Raw genomic sequence first — 21,194 nt, 5'->3', positions numbered from 1 at the left:
TCTTCTGCACATCTGTATGTTATGGTCCTGCTGATTTTCCAGGGTTGCTTTAATGTTGCTGCAACAGTCTGGCTTAGATTTGAAAACCAAAAAGAGTAGAGGAAGTTCTTGACATTTATCAGAGGCTGAAATGCGCTCATGCTGGCCCTCCCTGCCTTTTGCAGAAGGGTGACTGGGAATATATCAGCTTGTGTATTTGTATATGCTTGGAACACAAGGAAATACAATGGGTCTTGGTACATTTAAAAGTTCAATATAACTTTTACTTTAATTTCATGCTTTGTTGTGACATGTCTCTATCAAAGCTACAGGAAAAGTGGGGTCTTTTTAATTGGCATTTCTTTCAAAAGGTAACAGAGACTATTCTGGGAAATAGATTTAAGGCAACTAACTGGAGAAAGTTATCAAACAGGTTTTTCTCTGGTAGGTGTTTCTGTAGTAGCCGATGTAAAAAAATACATTTTAGAAGTAATTTACATCATAGGAACAATGAAAAAAAAGAGCAAATTTTTGCTCACTGGTACCCTTTTCTCCCCTTTTCTCTACGAAATAGAACACTAGACCCCTGCAGGACAAAGTGACACTTGTCAGTCACTGTCAAACAAAAAATCATAGTTGGTAAATTAAGAACAGTCCTGTATCAGCTCACTTAAAATGGTACCTTTTGCTTGTGAGGCACCTATCTCTGGTTAAAAAAGAAAAAGGAAAAAAAAAATCAAGAAACATCTGCCTGTAGAGATATTCATGAACTCATCTCTGGTTTCTAGAATTTGGGAAGCAGTTGGTTTGACCTGTCTTAGCAAAGCAGTTGAGGATCCTGTGCTCTGCGGACACTGGAGAAGCAGTGCTGCTGGCTCCCCTCACACAGCGAGGTGCTGCCCCTCTGCTTCTTGCACATGGAGTGTCCCTGAGCAAAGGCCACCTCAGTGCCTGTCTGCCAAGCACCACCTCAGCTCTTCACAAGCAAAAACTCAGTAATTTGTAAGCCCAAAGATTGCAGCGGGAACAATTTCACAGGGCAGCTTTAAAAATCCTATATAAGTTATGAGTGGAGAAAGTTCAAAAGGAACAAAAGTGACATCAAGTCATTGTAGTTAATTTTTAAAGACAGGCACTGATGAAATCTTGCAAAGGGTCACCATTACGATGTGAATGTCTGCATCCTGTTCCTGGCAGCTACCTGCTTTACACATGGGAATAGAGCCATGCGGAGGCACACCCTTGGCAGCGCTGGGCAAGACTTCGGCCTGCTTTGGCTATGCTCTCACACACGGGGTTCTGAGCAGTAAATAATGTATCCCATTCCCAAACACAGCATATGCTTATGTTATACTTTAGAGGATGGGTTGGGTAACATCTCTGTTGTACGCTGATCGAGCATGTCAAAGGAAAAATAGCACATTCAGAACTACTGCTGTGTTCAATTGGCTCATTAACTCGATCGCTTCCAATTAAGACGGAGTCTCTTTAATGCTGGAAAACCCACACTCTTGTTTTCCCAATTTGGATGTGACAAGCCATATGGTGAAGCCAAACTTGAGTTAATGTGTTTTGTACTCTGAGCTTGGTGTGTTAGGTCCTCGGGCCCTTTGCACTGCCATCAGAAAACCACTCTGCAATCCTTTCTGAGCTGTGGTGGCAATTGGCCAGTCCCAGAAAAAGGAGAAGCTCTGGGAAACTGAGAAGCTTCACGTAGCTTCCTCTGAATCTGGGTTGCAATGTAGATGCTTGACTTTGTATAATGATAACACTAAAGGGTGGTAAAAACACCCTCATGCTGTTGTGATGTGTCTCAGGGTCAGAGGGGAGCCGAGCTGCACTGTTGGCCTTCGGGCAATCTCTTCGGGTTACCTCCCCGTTCCCCTTTTAAAGCTACTTTGCACAGAAGCTGCTGCTGCTGTTTTGCCCACGGCCACTACATGAGCAGTTCTCTAATTTAAATACATACTTACTCTTTTCCTCCTGATATATCTTGAATTCCCCCTAGATGTTATGACCTTTGAATGTACAGCTAAAGCACTCGTTTCCTTTGAGGGAATGCATCTCCTCAGCTGTTAAAGCTAACATATTGCTCAGACTAATTACTTCTGGGTTTTGAAGAACTTTGGTATGGTGCAAAAAGACAACTAAACCTTTGGGACCTCTTCAGAAGAAGATGTTTCACTCTGGAGCATACCAGACACCAACAAAATAACCAAAATTTCTAATCAGTTTAAACAGCTGTGAAGTTGCACAATTTTTGAGTTTTATTTTCTCTGTCTTCAATGGAAACAAGCCTCCTCCTTGTGATAGGTGTGTTTGCAATGCTATTTGGTGAATTAGCAAGAGGTAAAGATTTTCATAAGAACTTGGCAACTCTAGCAGCAGAAAAACCCTTTACAAGTAATGGAGGGAACTTATAGATCCCATTACACCTGTGTCACCACGTGCCTTTGTGCTCCACCTGTCAAATTTTAAACTTTCATGTTGAAAAAATAAGTATCTTCAGTGCTCAGCAGTAGCAGTCAAAATGTAAACTCACCAGTTTACAGCTACAGCTGGCACTTTAGCTATAGCTAAACAGCTGATCAACATAGATGTATCAAAATGGAGAAACCTGTGGCCAAAAAACAACCCCAAAAAGGGTTTGGGAGAATTCACCCTTGTTAAGAGAATGAAAAGAGTAAGAAAAGTGAATCAATAATACTGCTTTTCTGCTACAGATGACTTTAGTAAGGGACAAAAATGGTTTCTACACAGAATCTGACCTTGAGTAGGGTATTAACTAGGTCTTCTTATCAGCTGGCATTTGCATCTGATCTAACCACATGAACCCCAGCACTCATTTTGAACAACTTCAGAAGAACAAATACAGGACAATGGAGCATATCTCTGGGAAAACTTTATACAGACATAAACAAAAAAATAAAAGCCAGATTACTTTTATTTAATGAACTCATTTCTCATACAGAGGAATGCTGTATTTTCCTTTTTGCTTTCTGTGCACAAGTCACAATTTCATCTACATGAGGGTGTGTGAGCAACCAACCACCCTCATCCTGGCTGCTGGATCTTGCAATACGGAAATAAGGGCTTCCTTAGAGAGGTTTCTGGGAGTCCTTTAGCAGTCAAGGCAGTAAATCAAGTTGCAGATGGTTTTATGTGATGTAAAACATCTTAAGGTTGACATCACAGTTTTTACTAGTTCTGGTGATGATTATGTAACAAACTCAGCATAAAGGGACACACACAGCAAAAGGAGTTTTGTTTAAACCAGTTACATTCCATTTTAGGTAACAGAAGCCTGCTTCGGGTTAAATGTCCTGAAATGCATGAAAGTATAAAATGATACTTCATTACTTCCTTCTAATTTGTCAATTTGGGAGGAGATACGAGAGGAATTCTGAGTTTTCTATTGGTGTGGTTGGAAGGTAACACTTGGGGTGACAAGTAGCAAATATTTATCCTACAGCTTAGCCCTCAGAGGTTGAGGTTCTGCGATTTAACATCTGAATTCACTCTTTGGATGACTAAGGCTGCTGATCAACATAATAGAAGGTTGTAAAGTGACTTCCTAGTGCCATAAGCCATCACTCCGGAGTCACAGGGATGCGTTTCACGGTGGTGCTGTGTCCTGACAAGCCCCGCCCCCCAACGCTGATGCTCTCTCAGAGAAAGTGAGGCAGAGGATGTTGATGACTCATTTTCCCTTCATTTTCTTCACAAGCTGTTCCAGTGAAACAATGTGCTGTCTCTCCAGCTAAGCTTATCGCAATCATTTAAACTCCCAATTTGACGTCAATCTCTAGAGTTTTGCAGGACCAACAGCAAAAAAAACCCCCAAAAGTCCATTTTCATGTCCAGGCTGGGCTCCAGCTACTTTTTTCCTAATTTCCTTGCTCTTCTAGCTTGTGGATTTACAAACACTGGAAGTCAACATGATAACCATGAGAATCAAGCCAGTATAGTCCAAATACTGCTGTGAGAGGAGATGAAGGATCTAGTCATAGAAGAACTTACTCATTAACTTCATGTGGGAGGTTTAAATTAATTAATTAGAAAGTGAAAGAGGAAGAGAGGAAGCAGGAATGTGGTAGTTTGTCAGAAATTTTTATAGTCTTAGATGAAGAATTCAGAAATCCCCCATTTTGTCTGCTTTCCTCTGGAAAGTTCTTGAACCATCTCCAGAAAAAAACGCCAGGCTTCTCCAGCTCTTTCTGTTTCTGTTCCCATAAGCCAAGAACTAGCACATGGGAATCCGGGCAAGAACAAGGAGCTGGGGATCAGCAGGCTTGGGGGGAGTCCTGCAGTGAATGAATTTTGCCTGTTAGTTATGACACCTTGTACTCAGAACTAATTTACGTTTTCCCTTGAAACGCCTTTATTTCTGTGCAAATGAAGAGTCCTACGGACCAAATTTTCATGCCTATGTAAGATAGCACAAATTCTTCTGAAGACAAGCATTAGGAGCAACCCTGCAGCTGAGGAACTCCCATAGCAACACCCTAAATGTGGAGCTGAATGCCCGCAGCAGTCCCCTGCCTCTTCTCAAATTTACACCTATTCTTTGCAGCAAATGGGTTCTGCTACCAGTATTTACTACAGGACTTGCCCTGCTAAATGGCTGTTAATGCGAGGACCTTTTGTTTCCTCTTATCTACCCTTCAGTTTAAACTTTCAGCTCCCAATTCCTCCCTCCCCCACCTTTTTTTTTTGGTGGTTGTAATGTGGTAGCGGACTGAGCTTCAGACTCTTGGGAGGCAGTTTGTATCATGCCGAGGCTCACTAGGTTTCGGCTGTACGTGCAGAATGCTTACCCTGTGATGCACAGGCTGGTACGAGCATCTCTCTAGGACACTTTTTTCATATTTAGGGAACACAAATAATTTGACCCAAACTCAATGTCTCTTTCTCATACCTTATAAATGCCACTTATTCTAGCATGCAGTTTTTCCTTCTGGAATGAACTTTCCTGCAGTTTTCCTCGGACCGAGATACAAAATGTGTTCGATGCAGGGTCATGGCGGCATTTGCACGCACAAGCACGACTGGCGACAAGTGCTCCAAAAAAATCTTGACTCATGCCGTTTCCCATCACGTTGTTACGGCGATGAATAACGGCCCGTTACGTTCTCGCGTGACCAGCGCCGGGTGCGCTCCGACCTGCGCTGAGGGGACGGCCAAGGGCGGGCCGTGACGGCCGATGCCCGCACTCGGGTACTGCGGAGATGGGGGTTTGAGGAGCGGAGATGGGGGTTTGAGGAGCGGAGCTTCCCTCTGAGCCGCGCGCTTCTCGTCACACCGGTTTGTGTCTCGGAAAGCTCAGTCTTTAACGTCTTTTCGCCCTTTACCTCATCACCAGCACAGAGGGCGGACGGCCGCCTCCCCGCTGGCTGCCATTTACGCCTTTTTGGGGTGTCTGGGGACGCTGCAGACTGCGCGGTGTGATGCTGTGCGGCCTTTCCCCGCCTCGGCCCTGAGGGGGCGGTGGGCGGGCGGGCAGCGCCTCGGCGTCCCCCTCCTCCCGGGGGCGGTGCGCGCTGACGCGGCAGCGCCGCGGCTCTCTGCCGGCTGAGTCGCACAATTATGAGAAAGAGCCGCCGGGCCGAGGCCGCCGCCAGCGCTGGGTCTCGGTGCGGAGTCGAACCACCGCCGTCTCCCCCTCCACGCTCTTCTCTTCGTCCCCGGAGCGTTGTCCTCGCCCGGCTTTTCCCCACCCAGCCCTCCGCTGCTGCCGAGCTCAGCCCCGATAGATGGAGACAGGCCCCGCCACCGCCGACGCCGAACCACGAGCAGGAGCTGCCCGGCGCGAGGAGAGCCAGAGTCGGCGCCGAGACCCAGCCCGGCCCTGAGGAGAATGGTGAGGGCGGCGGCGGGACCCGTCTCGCCCCGGTGGGGAGGGATGGTAAGGGACGGGGGTGCCGGCCGCCGGATCAGACCTGTCCCGGCCGGCTGCCGCAGGTCCCGGCTGCCGCGGGCCGCCCCGTGGCCGGGCGGCGGGACCTCGCCGGGCTGTCACACCGAGGCGGAAGGGGAGGCGCGGGCGCCCCGGGCCCGTCCGCGGGCCGTGCGCTGGCCCCTCGCGGCGCGGGCCGCCTGCCCACGACCCTGCTGTCCCAGCGGGCCCTTCCCGCCGGAGCTCGCGGGCCCCCCGGGCGAGGCTCCCGCCGCCGCCCGGCGTTTATGGAGGCTCCTCGCGTGGTGCCCGCGGGGGCGTCGGGCTCAGCCCTGCGGCCGCCGGCCCCGCGGAGCGGTGGCCGCTGCCCTTGGCACTCCTCCGCGCCTCAGCAACCTCTGGGAAGCGGGTCCCACGGCGGAGGCGGCTTCAGTGTCCAGAGACGCGACTTGTCATTCAGTGCTCTTGGAGTACTGCCCTAATCCTTCATGATGGTTTTGTCTAATACCCGAATTTAGATGGTGGACTGTGTAATTCTGTGGCATGCAGCCGTTTTTCCTTTCTAATCATTTTCCCTTCTACTCATTTAACGTTTGCAGTTTCTGCACGTTGTCCTATGCGAGGGAGTTCATAAACTCTTACATAGAGGTGTATAAGCTTCTCCAAAACAGTTTCAGTTCCTGCTCTTTCTTCTTCTGGTAATCGATTCTTTATCCCTAGAAGTTTATTCTTTAATTGATGTTTAAGGAGTTGAGAGCAAGTCGTCCCATCAAGTTCTTTCAAATAATTTTGAAAATCCAGGTGTGGAGTCTGATTGACCTGTTAGTGGAATACCATATTTCCTTTTAATAAAGGTGGCTTATTTCTCAGTATGTTGTTCAAAACCAGAGGGATGCACACATACGAATCTTCCATTCCTGACCAGATCTGTGAACTGTGTTGAAATGTGGTGTGTCTTTTTCTAGAATCTGCAAATCTAGCACTCTTCTAGGAAGAAGCTGAAAGTGCAGCCATCGGTTCTGACTTGAAAGAATAACTTGGAGTCTTGTGTGGTACTTGTTGAAGTGTTGTTTTGGTTTTGTTTTTTTTATTCTTTTTTGTTGTTTTGGGGTTTTTTGTATTTATCTGATGCTGATGTAGCCCAGAAATGTATAAATTGGTTTCTAGATAAATTCTAGATTGGTAAGGTGATCATGGTTTAGCAGTTCTTGTGGCAATATAATATACTTGCAATGTTTTATGCTTATGTGTTTATCAAATATTTTGAAACTGCTGTTCAGCAGGTGTTTTTCCCGAGTTGAATACAGGGCATTTTATTCAAGTTCCTTTTGCTACAAAATTTCTCTGCTGCTCCATGACTGCTTAGCAATTTTGAATAAGTGCTGGACAGTGTCCAACATTAAATCAGAAATTATTCTAAAGGGTGAGTTATTCAGTATGGCAATTCTGATAGTTCAGTCTTTTTTGGTTTTTTTTTTAATGTCTGTGTGGGTGAGATAACTGTCTGCTAGATAATCCTTCCTACCTTCTGGTATGAAGCCATTCTTGACTTTGCTATTTAAAGTGGGGAAAAAAAACCCTTTATGCATGTGGAACTGTTGATGCTGAATATGGACTGTTTTGTACCTTAGTTTCCTGATGTTTTCCTTTGGTATTTTGTTTGCTTGCTTGAGCTCAGGAGTGGAAGTGGAATTTTCACTTGTCATACAAAGGTACCTTGAAACATTACCTTGCATTTAACAGTTATCTCCCTTGTATTTAAAGATAGTCTATCAGATCTTCTCTCTCCCCATGAGAATTATCTTGGAGAGAGGTACTCTATTATGTTTTAAACTTTCCTTCTTTTCCCTTGAGGCTCTTTGTAACTCTACTCTTGCTGCCATACCTTTTTCTCTTATCATATCAGCCCTGCTTTCAGTGGGCTGCTGCTGATAGACTGCAGCATCCAAACTCCTCTCTTTTTCTCATAGTTATCTTTACCACTTGCTGTGCTTCCCTTTCCTGGAAGCTTTGTACCAACACCCAAACTTTTCCTGCTTCTGTCATGTCCCTTCATGAGTTACGTTTCTATTAACTGTTCACACTTTGTGTCACGACAGATGAGTATTTAATAAACAAACCAATATTGTTCTGATCTTAAATAATTGATGCTGACACAATGCGATTGGGCCATATTGGTTTGTCATTTTACACCAGCAGTGTTGCAAATAAATCTCAAAGAGGACTTGTCAAAAACTCTGCATGAAGGAAGGGAGATGCTTTTAGTCTACAATTTTTGTGCTTTACAGGATTTTTCATAGTAAACTTAATTTTCTTCCCAAGAAAGTCCCCAATTAGCCTAATTAAGAGTTGAATATGAATATGTAGCTCTCCTAGCAGTGGTGCTTTTACTGGACTTCTTGATGCTGTCAGCATATTGCTCAAAACAAGCCCAGATTTGAAGTACCTGTCTCTAAAGACTTAAGGTTGAATTTTGAAATTGTGCCTTATGCTTGGAAAAGTCAAGACTGTGAAATGATACTTTTCATGCCAATATACTTAACTTGAAAAATGTACCTTTGTCTTTTTTTTAAAACAGATATTTATTTCTTTTGGAATCTTTCATTTCCTTTAACTGTGTCTACTTTGGCTGCAATACCCGCGTGCCACGTTCATTTGCTGAAACAAGTAACATTAGTTCTACTTTTTTTTGGTGTGTGCCCCACTTTTAAAAAGGTAAACAGACAGTAAAATCAATGTGTCCGTTTCCCAGAACTGAAGTTTTGTCTTTGAGGTCTTTGAAGCACGACTAGCAGCAAAAGCTCAAATGAATCTTGACATGGCTTTCGACTCAGCTACATGGCTTTTCAGTATCTCCAGGGATGGAGATTCCACCATCTCCCTGGGCAGCCTGTGCCAGTGTCTAACAACTCTCTCAGTGAAAAAGTTCTTCCCTGTCTCCAAGCTAAACCTTCCCTGGTGCATTTCCATATGTCCTGTCACTCATTACTTGGGTGCCCCGAGTGTGCCCGCTTCCCACCGCCCTGATGCTGCCTGGTTTTGCAGTGCCACATTTTAGGGCTGGTTTGAGTTATGGGATAATACTAATGCCCAACGAGACGTTACTTTTATATATTGTGATATAGCCTATACTGAAAATTATTTCTGTTACTTTCATTACTTTGAGCGTAGCTTTCATTTTGCTTGAATTGTAGATGATTTTATATTTCAAGTAATCTAACGAAATAAGAGAAAAAGTAAACCCCCCAAAACCTTTGTGTTGGCAAGCTTGGCTTGGTACAGGATTAGCTGAGCATCAGCACTGCTGCATGAGAGAGGAGATTGGATGCACAGGAGGTGACTTGTCATTTTGGTAGGAGCCAGTGATAAAAGTGACATCGCCCAGCGTGCATCACCGTTCCTTCTAACAGGACAGACCCGAGCAGCAGCAGTGTTTTGGAGACCAGTCTCCATCACAGCTTATGTACTAATGGAAAGATTGCTTGGTTGGGTTTTTTTTTCCCTTAGGAGCAGTGAGATTTCTCAGCCTTTTTTACACCTGTATTTTACCTAGTATGGAAAGTGCATGTGAGCTGTTCTAAAGTAGGGGCGCTGGAAGCACAGTACAGCTGGAGTTTGGTTTTCTCCGCAGCTGCTATAATTCTAGAGTGGAACTAAGGACAATGCAGGTTGTCTAATCACTGTTGGGTAAGCAGAAATTTCTTATCCCTCTGTTATTTCCAAGAAGGAAAGACAAGTGAACTTCTGGTAGGATAACAAAATACAAAAAAAAAAACCCTAAGAGAAAAAACTAGAATAAATAACATTGTGATCCTTAAGTGTACCTGTCTTTTTTTGTTCTCCACAAGAATCGGGTGAAAAGTGTTCTAAATGTATGGGAAATATAGGGAGAAAAGTAATTGTGCTGAATGTTATGCTAATAGTTCTGAAAAGCCACCTTGTGAAAGGACTAGAATTTAACTGTGGAAAATGATCTGATGACATATGGTATGAGAATTTTTCAGGAATAGTCTGAAAGATAAATGTGGTGGTTGATTGCCAAGGAGAGCTTAAAGTATTGCAATAAACTGACAGCACATTAGAGTGGGCTGAACTTGGTTTTTTGCATTTTTTTTCAACTTAACTAAAGCAAAGTTCAATTGTTACTGGGGTGGTAGACTTGGATTAAACCTTTCTTCTGTTAGCGTATCTGTTGATTTCCCACAACTGCAAAATTGGAATTTTAGAGACTGATTCAGTAATAGGGGGGTAGTTCTCTGCCCTGTGTTGTTTCACAAGTAATTTTTTCAGAAAATCATCCAACTTTAGGACATGACTGCTGTAAACCCTCTGTGAAGCTTTATTGCTAATCCAACTCTAACTTGTCCATGGAGATCGTTAGTTTGCACTCAGATATGTGAAATGTTTATTTTGTTTAAATGCAAGTCCCGTGTTTTGCAAAGACCATGCAACTGGCTAATACACAGTTTCAAATAACAGAGGTAGAGATATGCATATTGTTTGTCTGCATCTGACAACTATGCATATGTGAATCTTACCAACATACTAATTATAATAGCAACATTTTGGGGAGACTTCTTTCTGATTTTGAGAGCTTTGGAGCTGTTTCAAGGTCTGTGGCAGCCTGATTAGGCTTTTTGCTTCCTACTCATGGATCCCGAAGGCTGATATGGATAACTCTCAGTGCTACTGGAGTCTGCTTTTAATTGTTACTGCTACTAATCAAATGGCATTTTTGAAAATGAAACTGTGAGATCTGAGGATTGGCACGTTTTTCTTGAGTTCTGATTTGCTTATTTTTTTAATGTTTTTGCTTTTATTTTTTCCTGACAGCCTTTTGGGTGATGACCACAGGATATTTTTGTTGTTGCACACTAATGTGTTCCTGCTTACAGCTCTAAATTAATTTAATCTAGGTGTTGAGTCTTTCACTATAAAATAACTGTAGTCTTCAAAGCCTGGGAAAGTGTCTGTTACAGTTCAGTCAGTCTTAGCACAATGATTATCGCAATTGAATACCAGCCTTTGTTTTGTGCATTGTTCCCACTTACCTGTACCCAGAGAGGTACTTATTTTCTCAATCTTATCTACTTGATTCTTGTCACCTTTGCTAAGAGACAACAGAAACAATGTTTTCACTTTGTAGTTCCCTGGCTTGTGCTAGTTGGAATTTTGCAAATATCCCTGGCTGACAGTTCTTCCCAGAATAGCTGCAAAGTTCTTCTCCTGATGCTATGAAGTGATAATCGGCTTCTGTGAAATGCGGACAAGTGTGACCTTTAAAATTTAAATGTAACACATAGATAAATTTACGTTAAGGCCTTCTGCAAGTGCATTTCTAAGTGCTCTGTTAGGAATACTGTATTTCACAAGCCTAAAAATTTCTAGACCTGGAGCGCTTTGAACTAGTACTACTTAGCAGTCTGGATCTTCCCACTGCTACTCATTTCATTGACATTATAATTCCCAAGGCTGACCTAGAGTGCTTAGGGTGTGGATTTGCATATTACAAGGGGTAATGGACAAAAGTTGGAACACAAAAAGTCTCAAACATAAGCAAAAACTGTTTTGCAGTAAGGATGATGGAGCACTTGCACAGGCTGCCCAGGAAGCGTGAGGAGTCTCCTTCTCTGGAGGTTTTCAAAACCCGCCTGGACACATTCTTGTGTGACCTGATCTAGGCAGACCTGCTTTAAGCAGGGGGGTTGGACTAGATGATCTTTAGAGATCCCATCCAACCCTTACCATTCTGTGATTACAGGGCAGTAATCTCGGATACAGGGCAGGGCTGATGGTGAAGTCCATAGCATCTTTACTAACCACTCCCAAGCCTGTCAAAACTCTTTTGGAAGGTGTGGTTGTAATCCAGTCTAAACTTATCTAAGTCCTGGCTGTCACCCTTCTGCCTGTCCCTTTGTACGTGCCTCCATTGCTCAGTCATCGTTTTGGGGATCTGAATTGAATAAACATCTTAATCACTTTTTCAAAAAACATGAATTACTTTGCTGTTTATTTCCCTGAATCTGGTCTCCATGTGACTGCACAAGTGCCAGTGGTGATATGAGATAGGGTGTGACCATGTGCAGAGGCTTAGGAAGATGGGATTGTGGCACCCAACACTTGATGTGAGCTGTGAAGTTGGTTTGGAAGATTGCTGAGGTGCTGGAGAGTTGACTTACGCCATCACATTACTAAGTGTTCAGGTAGTCCGTGTATCACTTGGTCTACGTGAGTTTTCTATGTCTAGCAGCCTTGTGTGCAGGCATGGATAGGGCTGTGCCATCACAAGTCAGCGTCTGTAGCCTCCTCAAACTATAAACCAAATTACATTGCAGACCTTGTCTTAATTGTACTGCAGACACATAATAGCTATGCTTGAATACTTTTGGATCTAACTTTTTGTTTGCAAAGGGTGTTTTTCTTCACTTTCTTTCCTGAGTGTGTGCTCCCAGATGCAAGATAACTTTCTTACTGCATGTGCTGGACTGTAGTCTGTGAATTGAACTGCATCAAGATGCGTTTGACCTCTTTCATCAAGTTAATTCTGTGAGCAGATGATCCACTGCTGGTAATTTGTATTGTGTAACAAAATATTGCTAGATGTTTTAGTCCATGTTCTTAGCCAGATGCTTATTTGCTTTATACTGCTATTTCCGTTCGATTTAACTGTCTCAAGAAGCTCAAGCTGTTAATTTGGGATACAAGAGTGAAGCTACATTGTACTAATGTATCTGATTGAGCTTAGCACAGCAGCCAAGTGGCCAGTTTCAAAGCTGGTCCCTCTGCTGCTCGGCATTGTTACAATTGCATGTGTGTTGGCTTCATGTATCCCTTGATGCTATACACTAGTTTGTGGCTAGAGCCAGGCTGAAAAAGCTCAGCTTCTTTTCAAAGCCTGTCCCCATGGCTGCTGCGGTTGGACGAGTGTTTAGTCAGGCAAATCTTCAGTCACTCGGATAGAATCAATTATGCATGTTCTTAAGTGACACATGATTGGAGACTAAAAATACTAGTTGTGTAATTACAGAACTGTTAATCAACTTTCTCTTCAATTATAAAAATCAGTTCATCTACAAGAGTAGGTGTAGTTAATGCTGTTTTGAATGTCAGTGTCTTACTAGTTTCTCCTCTATTTGTTGGCTGTAGTGTTGAACTGTAGTTTACACAATTCTGTTAAACGGAAAATTCAACAGAACTTCAACTGAAGCATTAGAGTGCATGGCTGAGGGTGATGTGCTGGCCAGAAGTTTGAGTGTGACTGATCTGGATTAATCATGGTAGTAATCTCACACTAGGTAGAGAGTAATGAATCCTGCATACCATAGCTGACAAATATCCGAGATAGCTTTCCAGGAACTTAGAATCATCTGGCAACGTCGTGATGCCTCTGGATGCAGAATTAGTTGGAGGAGGCTCTTTCCTTCTAGTTTCACAAGCTATAGTTTACTGACTTAATTGTGCTGCTTGGCATGTTCACAGGGTTACACTGCAGAGTAGCCCGTGGGGCAGCCTTGTGAGCCCTTACCTTGGCCTGTGTGAGGGACACTAAGCAAAGGTGTCAGGGTTGGGATGGACATTAACCTCTTAAACTGGCACTAACTGACTTTGCAGCCGGAGGCGTTGAAAACCAGAAATATCTCCTTAACTAACCTTTGTCCTTTTAATTTGTGCCAACTTCAAAGACAGTCTTGATTAGGATTTATGCCTTTGCTTCGTTAGGCAATGCATCTGTCTTGGTTTTGCTTATAAAAACCATATGTAGAAAGTTATTTTTAAGTTTGCATCTGTAGGAAAGACATAGTTGATATACATGCAGTTTTCTGTGTAAATCCTACGGCTGTATGTAGAACTCAAACTCTTCACTGTTAAATTATTTGTAATTGTTTCAAATGCATTGGTGAAACAATGTGGTCTTTTTGTGTTACTTATATAGGGAAAGGGGGCAGAGAACTCTCATTGTCCTTGTCCTGGTTTGGGCTGACAGCTAGTGTTACAGGTGAATGTTCTGCAGGGTTGAAGGCAGCTAACAAATGAGTCATTGTGTGAACACATCATCTGGTTGTGCTTGGTGTTTTGTAGCCTATGAGAAAAATACTTGGTAGTAGTATAATGATAGTACTTTGCCAGACAACATCATACAGTAAGCTTTGGGCTGCACTTTCTTCCTGGTGCAGAAAGTATGCAAGACTGAAGCTTTTCTGCTTCCAGAAGAATTCTGGTTTGGGTTGTAGAAAAATGTTTTCTGGTCACATGCATATAGACGATCTGCAGAATACAGGTAGACTTTGCAGAGAGAGGGAAGATTATTCACTGAAGCTAATTGGGCAGTGAATCCCTGGGCTTGCTCGGTGGAGACTGAAGGAAGTCCAGAGCAGTCCTTTTCTCTCTGCGGAGAGGATGGAGAAGAGTTAGCACTGCTAAAATAAGGTTAGTCTTTTTTACTGTCCTCTTGAATGTCATTACTCAGTTTCTTTGCATGTAGGACAAGAAAAACCTTTTGTAATTAATGCATTAGGCATTACGTTGGTTTTAATTATACCATGAATTAGGAAAAAAACCATCTTGGTGCCAAATGAGAACGGGTGCTATTCTCAAACCCAGGGTATCTGCTCACCTAAAATGTGACCTTAGGCAATACGTACTTGTTTCACTGGCAGTTCTCCAAGAAATAAAGAAATACTGTCTTAGCTTCATTTCCTTCCTGAGCATCAGGATACAGGTGCTAAAAAAAAAGCCTTTTTGTATGACAGAGCTGTAGTCTTTTCCTGGATGCCTAGAGTAAATGTACTTTTGGGGATTATTTTGATGTGCCTTGACAGTATGTTTAGATCAGCTCAGCTTTTTTGGTAATGCAGTATCTTACTGCTACCAAAGTGTGGATGTCCTACTTCCCTTGTTTCCACCCTGATTGTGGCCAAGTCATCCTTTCATATGCCTTAGTTTTCTGCCCAGTTTGCATCTGAATTTATCCATCCTGACATCAAAGGTACCTGCTCATTTTTTTTTCCTGGAAGTAATGTTGTGCTGGTTTCGGGAGCTCAGTGAACTTGCCAGAGGGCTAATGCATAACGGGTGGGAGGGAAATGGTAAGAGAACGGGTGGGAGGGCACGGCAGTAACTTGCTCAGCTCGTCTTCTCTGCACTCTCACTGTATAATTGGAAGAATTGCATCTAAAACAATTATTTCCCCTATGTACCTTGGCTTTGCTGTTGCCAGGACCTTCACCACCTTACTGTTGTCTTTTGTTTCTCTAGAATCGCAATGTCTTCACTCCTTTCCCCAGTAGGCCAGAGAGGAGGCTAAGCTGTAAGTGCAGGACAGCTTAGGCAGGCATTTGTGCCACATACCATTCGGCCTTGGTGAGCTTTACTGGAAGAAATTACAATAAGCATGAACCATTTTCAAAGCGCGAGCGGTGTTGCGGTCTCTTAATATCATATAATTAGTTATTACCCCCTCCCCAAAGTTGCTTAATTTCTCAGAATTCTGTTTGATTTCTGAGTGATTATTTAGGTGTGTGGTTTTTAACACACATGTTGCAGGTTTTTCAGTTCTAGGGGTAACCTGCAATTTTGCATCAACATTTGGTGAAAGATCTGAGAAACTGTAGTTTCTTCAGCGTACTGAGTAGAGGATGGCTATATCACTGTGCAATAGACAAAAAAATAGAGCTAAGATTGAGACAGTAGATTGTACATCCTAAGGAACTACCTGCATTGCTTCATTATACTTTCAGTTAGTGAACAGTCATTTGTAACAGATCTGGTTTTTTAATGATAACATTTTTTTCCCTTGAGTTGTCTTCCTTTTATGAAATAGACTTAGTTTTCCCTGCTAGAGTAAAAAGGGAGATTTTTGTCCCTACAGATTGTACTGCTTTTTACTTTTATACTGTCCAACTTGATGAATCAGAGTATTTGAAGTCCATACAGGGGTTTGATAAAGAGTTTTGTGCTTTTGATTTGACATCTGAATACTCAGCTTGGGGACTCAGCTTGCTAAAGCAGCCCTTTAAGACTAGGATAAGAGAAACACCAAATGCTGTTCTTCTATTTCCCTCTGCGTTAGACCTAGTCAGACCTAGATTTTAAATCAGTAGATGAGCATTAGGATATGTTTTCTTGTATCTTAATTAACAATGCTGTGTGCATGTGAAGGATGGTGTGGTGCTTTTTTAAGTGATACAGTAAAATGGTACATTTAATCAGCCCAAGTATTGACTTGGATATAAAATGAGTGACTTTCAGTTCTTTTGCAATACATTACATTGTGTAGGCTTTACATTTCTGCCTATAATACTTTAAAGAAACGTTCATGAAGAGGAATGCAAGAGTGTGGTTGAGACTTCCAAAACCTGCTAATAATAAAATGGTTGCATGCTAACAGGAAAATCAGTGTAAAAGAATATTTAAGCAGTCAGTATGAGGTTCTGATGGAGAGACAGATTTTTATATGACTAGCCTAGTGAAGAACTCAAGATACAGTAGCTCAAATAATTATTTGTTCCCCTCAAAAACAGAAGGTGGAAATGTTTAAAAGTGCCCAAGTAAGCATTGTAGATTATTTCAGACAGTAATTAGCTACTTTCACATTTGCCTAAGTAAACCCTGTTAAGTTTATTTGCACTTTTCTAGAGTAAATAGAAACTACTTAAATAGTTTTAGTGGGGAACTTTGTCTTCTGATAAGAGCTGAGGTACATGGATGTCTCTAGAATGTTGTCAGGCTACTTCTGCCCTGAAATGAGAGCTGTAGTTAGCCTGGACTCTTGAGCAACTGTGGACCTAGCTAGCTCTGTAATGAGCGCTAGTTCTCAATCTTGACAGGCAGCAACAATGTGCTGCATCCAGTAGCTTTCTTTGAAATTAATTTAAAAATGTACAAGTCTTTGTAATTCTCCAGTAGGTGAACTATACTATAGCAAGTTCTTGTTTTGGCTTGTTTTTTTTTCTGCCAACTCACCTCACTTTCTCCATCCTATTTAATCTCCCAAGAACTCTGGTCACTGTAGAGAGCTGGCCAAAACGTTTGCTTTTCCTCCTTTTTGTAGCTAGCAAATACTGGCCCATTGATGTGCATGTGTGTAGAGGCAGGGTGAACATAGAGAATAGGAGTTAAGACTGTGTATTCCATCATACCTCCATGGTCCTGTCCATGAGTAATGCACATATGCCCTTACCAAGGAAGTGAAGGCCGTTCAGGGATTGTATGACTGATCTGTCTCTAAGACATCAGGTCTGTGCCTCTGAGGTGACTTGTGTAACTTACACAGAGTGATCTTTATTTTAATTGAGTTTTTTAATGGTACTTCTGTTTTAGGCAGTTCTTTGTATCTTTACTGATGAGCCTCTTTCCTAATGTTATTGCTTTTGATTATAAAAATAAATTGGTCTTCCCTGATACTGTGCTATGTCTGAAAATAAATTATGTGAAATTTTGTCATCTGTAGCATTGGTCTGGTGCTATCATCTATTTCACATGCCCACTGGTATGTTCTCTTGCTCTTCCCCCTCACTCATGCTATTCAGAGAAATATTATTGATCTGTAATAATTTAAACACAGGCATAAGGCATCCTGATTTTGTGGGGTTTTTTTAAGGTATTCAAAGGGTTGTCTGAGGCTAGCTATGTTAAAAATCCCCTAGTGATAACAAGTTTCCATTGCTCTAGTGAGTTAATAATAGCCTAGTTAAGTGAGCAGGCACCAAAATCTTTGGTGTGATGATAGAGAAGTACTTTTCTTTGTACAACATTAAAAAATATGTCAGATCTGTAAGGCTAAGAAAGTGGTAGAGCAAGACCAACAACATCCACCCTTCCAGTTTGCTTTTGTAGTTGTAATGTGCTTCAGCACATGCACTAATCAGATGTTCAGTGCACTTCATGACCCAGAAAGGAAGGAATTTCTTTAAATCTGCAGCTCAAAAAAACCCTACAATACATCTTTTGCACTAGGTGAAGTGGTCTTGCTGTCTGTGAATAGCAACTGCCAGAGCTGAGGGTTTTTTCAATTGAAAGCAAATAGAGGGTAGGATCAGCTGGTCACAGGAGCCCTTTCACTACTACTTTATTTCCAGAGGTGGCCACTACTAACATCTTTCTCATGTTTGTGATGTGTATTACTTATGTGGTGAGGAAGGGACTGGAAGTTGCTTGGGGAGGACAGCCAATGGATCCAGACTATGTGAATTGATTCCCTTCTGAAAGCATGCCCAAGCCTCATTCCTTCCAAAAATAAACCCAGAGGTTATAGGATTGTCTGTTCATACATCCTGTGTGGCACATGCAAGATAAGCCCAGCGCTTGCCAGAAATGTGGAGTATGAACCAAACTAATTTTTTCATGTAGAGTAAATCCGGTGAGCCAAGAGGTGCAGAGGTTTTTGCAGCCATGCACAGTGACCTATTGGTCCCTGTGGAAGGACCAGGGAGAGTGGCCATCCTTGATACAGAAATTATATGACCCACTTGAAAAAGTTTGGCATCGTTTTTGTTGGGTGTTGGTGAGTAGATATACTGAATCTGTCTTCCCCCTGGTCTTATTTAAGAGAGTGTGTAGACTTGCAATCTGCATCAACGGTAAGATTAGAATGACTTCAGACTTCAGCTAAATTGTTGGTGTTGAGAGGTGAAGAAGATATCAGTGGAGATGAGGAAAGAGAAACAGACTCTGTGTTTAAAAATGAAAGAGATTTGGGATTGGTTTACATGGATGACCCAAAAATGGATTTTGAAGGATGGACTTGATCAAAAAGACGTAGGCACTGTATGACAGGTTTGAAAACATTCCTATGTGCTGTTGCCATGTGCTTTTTTGGAATCTATCATTTGAACAAAGTGGGTATTGGAGTTAAAAATGCTGGCTGAAAAAAAAATGTGGCTATATTTTCCTTGCAGTTACTACCATATGCTCCCTTTATAGCCACGAATGAAAGAAAAGGAAGTAAGTTTTAGGGGGTAAAGAATTATTTTAATCTCCCTTGAAAACTGAGTGGTTCATTGCTTCTAGATCATAGCTTTGGTATATGTTTTAAAGTACTTTATGAAATACATTGAACTGTGATCGATCTGGGAGCTCACAAAGTCATTTGTAGATTCATTAAAAGAGGCAAATTTTTTTTACTTGCTATTTTATTACTTGGGAGGATTGCAAATGTAAACTATTTTGAAATCAATTTACTGACTCCAGTTTACAGCAGTGAAACTGCTTTACTTTCTGCTGTGTTTCCCTTTTCCTACCAACATTCCAAATTCTGTTGAAGAAAGTTGAAAAATAAAAATCAAAGCACATTTCTCACCCCTAACTCCTGCCCCCAGTACTCTTGCTTTTCTGGAGCATGTTCAGGAACAGCTTACCATCTGCTGTGCTGACACAGTTTTGTAGAGTCTCTAGCTTTGGCAAGCTTATTTAATTACTGTATCTGCTATAAATGGCCATTAACTCTGAAGGTGTTTATTGTTATCTCAGCTGAGAAAAAGCCATTTCAGAATCACACCATGGTGACCCGAGATATCCCATACTGTAGAATCAATTGTGAAATAGTTGCTAGGTGTATTTTACTATTTTCAGTTATGCCTTGTATGGATAGTGTGTGCATTTTAAGATGTAATACTTTCTGAAAAGGAAGAGTTATTTTATGACTGATCAAAATGCAAAAACAGTGTGAACCTTCACATGGGTGTCAAACCAGCATTTAAAAGAATATGCTGGATTTGCTCTGAATTCTCCACTGAAAGACCTGTATGGCAGTTAGAAATTAACTTTCTCAATAATATAGGTTAAATGGATTGAGTTTGAATGCAGTAAAAATGTTCTAAAATATTAGATCTGTGTAGTTTATTCTGGCACATCAGAATAATATTTGTTGAGTTTGAGAGAGCTGTAAAAATCCCTTTTGACAAATCCCAAGTATTCTTTGCGTCTGAAACTGCATGTGGATTTGGTGAGTCCTGTGGCAACTGTATTACGTCAGAGAACAACTTGATGAAACAATAGCTACTGTGTTAGAGACCTGGATTGCCGTTGAAACTGTTCAGAGTAAATCTCCTGAACTGTTTAATAAAGAAGAGGATTGTTGAAGGTTTGCTTTCGGCACTAAGGGAGCCATTGATGTGAAGATTCATATCTTTTGCTTGATGACTCATGTGAGTTCTGCTTCTGAATGCAGTGTGCAGGAGAGTAGAGAGGGCTTTCTTGGACAAGCCCTTTTTCCTTCCCTGCTTCCTCAAGAGTTTTTAGTTAAAACCGGTATTTTTTTTCTGAAGCTGAGTAATGTATTTTCAGGACTGAGCAGTATTTTTATTAGAGAAGTCTTTTAACCCAGAAAACTAGAGCTGTTGGGTTTCTTAGGAGTCAAGTGAAGCAAGGTGAACTGTTGTACTCAGAACAGGATCTTCAGCATAACAGAAACACCTTTCATGCACAAAGGGTCTATCAGTGCTTGAGCCAGTCAGGTTCTGTGACAAGAGGTGCCTCGGTGGGTTTATGAAACAACTCTTTTTCTGTAGATGAAGCTGTAATTGTTTCAGAATAACAATGAAATAATCCTGATGTGGACTGCAGGTAAAATGTCCTTGCGAAAGTTTTTATTTGTAGTGGATTAAACGGTGATTTAAAATGAATGCACATTCCTTCTCATTTAGAGTGACCTACTTCACAGTGATACATTGAAGCACTTTATAGAAACATCATGTGGCATTGTGATAATGTTTGGGCCTTTTTATCCTGCTAGGATCTAGAATTGCATCCATACTTTCTGTAGAAGTTACTAAAAAAAAAAGGTTGGGATTGACTGTTATTCTAGTTACTCATTCAGGAACTAATTTTGTAGACTTCTTGTGTGTGATGTGTGTTCTCTGGGCAGACAGCACTGTTATTTCTCAGAAGAGAATATTTTAAATATAGTTCCTAATACTAATTGGCTAAATGCTATGTTCCCCCCCCCCCAAGAACAAAGAAGAACAAGAAAAACAAACAAGCAAACAAAAAGCCACAACCCCCCAAACAGTAATTACAGAGGTATGTAATTTTAAACTGCAAAGAAAGCAAGTAAATTAAATGTCTGGGCTTTGTTAGACGCAAGAGTTTAAAACAAACATTAGCAAATGTATGTCATCAAGCTGCCTAACTTTTTCCTCCCATCTACTTATTTACGTAATGTTGGTTGATATTCTGAAGACTTTCCTCAAATAATAAATGTTCCATTGGGGAACTGAGTTGTGTTGTGCTAGCATTTTTAATACAGAATGTAAGGTATTTTCTCTGGGAAAGGTAGGTGTAACTGCCTTTCAGGTAACTCTCCATAAACAGTGGTATAACT

The 21,194-nt window shown here is 41.8% G+C and overlaps 1 protein-coding gene across 3 annotated transcripts in view; it reads left to right on the top strand.

Annotated features, from left to right (window-relative positions):
• The first annotated feature begins 5,761 nt into the window (after positions 1–5,761).
• Positions 5,762–21,194, top strand: part of TRPM7 (transient receptor potential cation channel subfamily M member 7) — a 56,958-nt gene continuing 41,525 nt past the window's right edge. For all 3 annotated transcript variants that reach the window (XM_061999035.1, XM_061999034.1, XM_061999036.1), the window contains exon 1: positions 5,762–5,839. In XM_061999035.1, coding sequence (XP_061855019.1) covers positions 5,837–5,839 — 3 coding nt within the window. In that variant the 5' untranslated portion in view covers positions 5,762–5,836. The remainder of the gene's footprint in view (positions 5,840–21,194) is intronic.

This window comes from Colius striatus, chromosome 7 (assembly GCF_028858725.1).
Source record: "Colius striatus isolate bColStr4 chromosome 7, bColStr4.1.hap1, whole genome shotgun sequence".
NCBI classification, from domain to species: Eukaryota; Metazoa; Chordata; class Aves; order Coliiformes; family Coliidae; genus Colius; species Colius striatus.
This window is presented reverse-complemented; position numbering and strand designations above follow the sequence as displayed.